Source organism: Microtus ochrogaster, linkage group LG4 (genome assembly GCF_000317375.1).
Source record: "Microtus ochrogaster isolate Prairie Vole_2 linkage group LG4, MicOch1.0, whole genome shotgun sequence".
NCBI classification, from domain to species: Eukaryota; Metazoa; Chordata; class Mammalia; order Rodentia; family Cricetidae; genus Microtus; species Microtus ochrogaster.
The window spans coordinates 154,868-156,100 of record NC_022030.1 but is presented as its reverse complement, the minus strand read 5'-3'; the positions used below and the strand labels follow the sequence as shown (position 1 = coordinate 156,100).

Genomic DNA, 1,233 nt, shown 5'->3' with positions numbered 1-1,233 from the left:
TGTTTGGAGAACAGAATGAAAAAATCTACTGGAGAGATGCTGTGGAGGGGTAGATATCTACACCTGTGTATTAACATCTGCTCACAGTTTAACTGATTGATTCTGCATAAAACAATTATTCACAGGATGCCAAGAAGCTCAGTGGAAAGAACTAAACAGAAAAGAAAGAAACTTGAGTAGAATTTTCAGTGCTGTGCACCAACTAGACAGGTTTTAAAAGAACTTAGAAGTGTAAGTTAAGCACCATGAGCTTTCCATCAGCCGTCTCTCAAGCATCAAATGCTCTCGTCCTCCACTCTATGCTCCTGCAAGTTTACCCTACTTAGGATGCATTCAAAATATTCAGAGGAAGAAAATGGGATCCAGGAGGTTTGTACTTTATCACCACAAATGCACTGTAAGAATGTGTGTTTGTAGGCATGAGAAAAACAGAAAAAATGTAATCATCATTTATGAAAGAGAAGTCAATAAAAATAGACCCCATGGAGACCCAGGATTGAAATTAACACACAAGGAGGAAATGCAGGAACTGTGGATATGTCTCATAATTAATAGAATGGTGTTTATGAGGGATGCATGAAGAATTTCAACTGAAATACTTTACAAATATGAGAAATGCAGGAAAAGAAAAACTCCAGACAGCTGAAAAAACAAAACCTCAAGTTTTCAAATTCATCAGATGTGTTTAATTTAGATTATGAATAGTGGTGTGGTCAACCCAATGGCATGATGTCAGATAAAGAAAAACTATATTTAATCTGAAAAACGGAAAAGAAATAAAAGGTAATAAAGACCTCAGCAACCTGAAGAGAACCATTAAGCCCCTCATCACACTGGTAGTTGGTCTCAGAAAGAAAAAAGAAAACATAGACCAAATAATACAGTTAATAAATAATAGCCCATCAGGTCTGGAGATCTCAGCATTTGGGAGTCGGAGGCAGGAGTATCGTAAGCATCCTCAACTGTAAGTTTAGCCACCATTTGGGTTATATGAAACCCTGTCTCAACAAAACAAAATGAGTAGCCTAAAATATTCTCAATGTGGATCAAAATAAAAGTCGGTTGCTATGAGAAGCTCAGTGAACCATGCAAGATAAGCAAGGAGGAATCTTGACAACACACCGCTGTTCTGACGATGGGGACTATTTTGTGTGAACTGACCAATGGTAAAGTGCAGGGCTGCACAATGTTGTTTCTGTCTCTCTCAACCTCCTCCTACCCTGTATCTTTTCT

The 1,233-nt window shown here is 38.0% G+C and overlaps 1 protein-coding gene across 1 annotated transcript in view; it reads right to left on the bottom strand.

The window, feature by feature from the left end:
* Lama2 (laminin subunit alpha 2) overlaps nt 1–981 on the bottom strand; it is a 337,962-nt gene extending 336,981 nt beyond the window's left edge. The window contains 1 exon segment of the mRNA XM_026786227.1: nt 883–981. Within this exon segment, the coding sequence (XP_026642028.1) occupies nt 883–981 (99 nt within the window).
* Between the last annotated feature and the right edge of the window lie 252 nt (nt 982–1,233).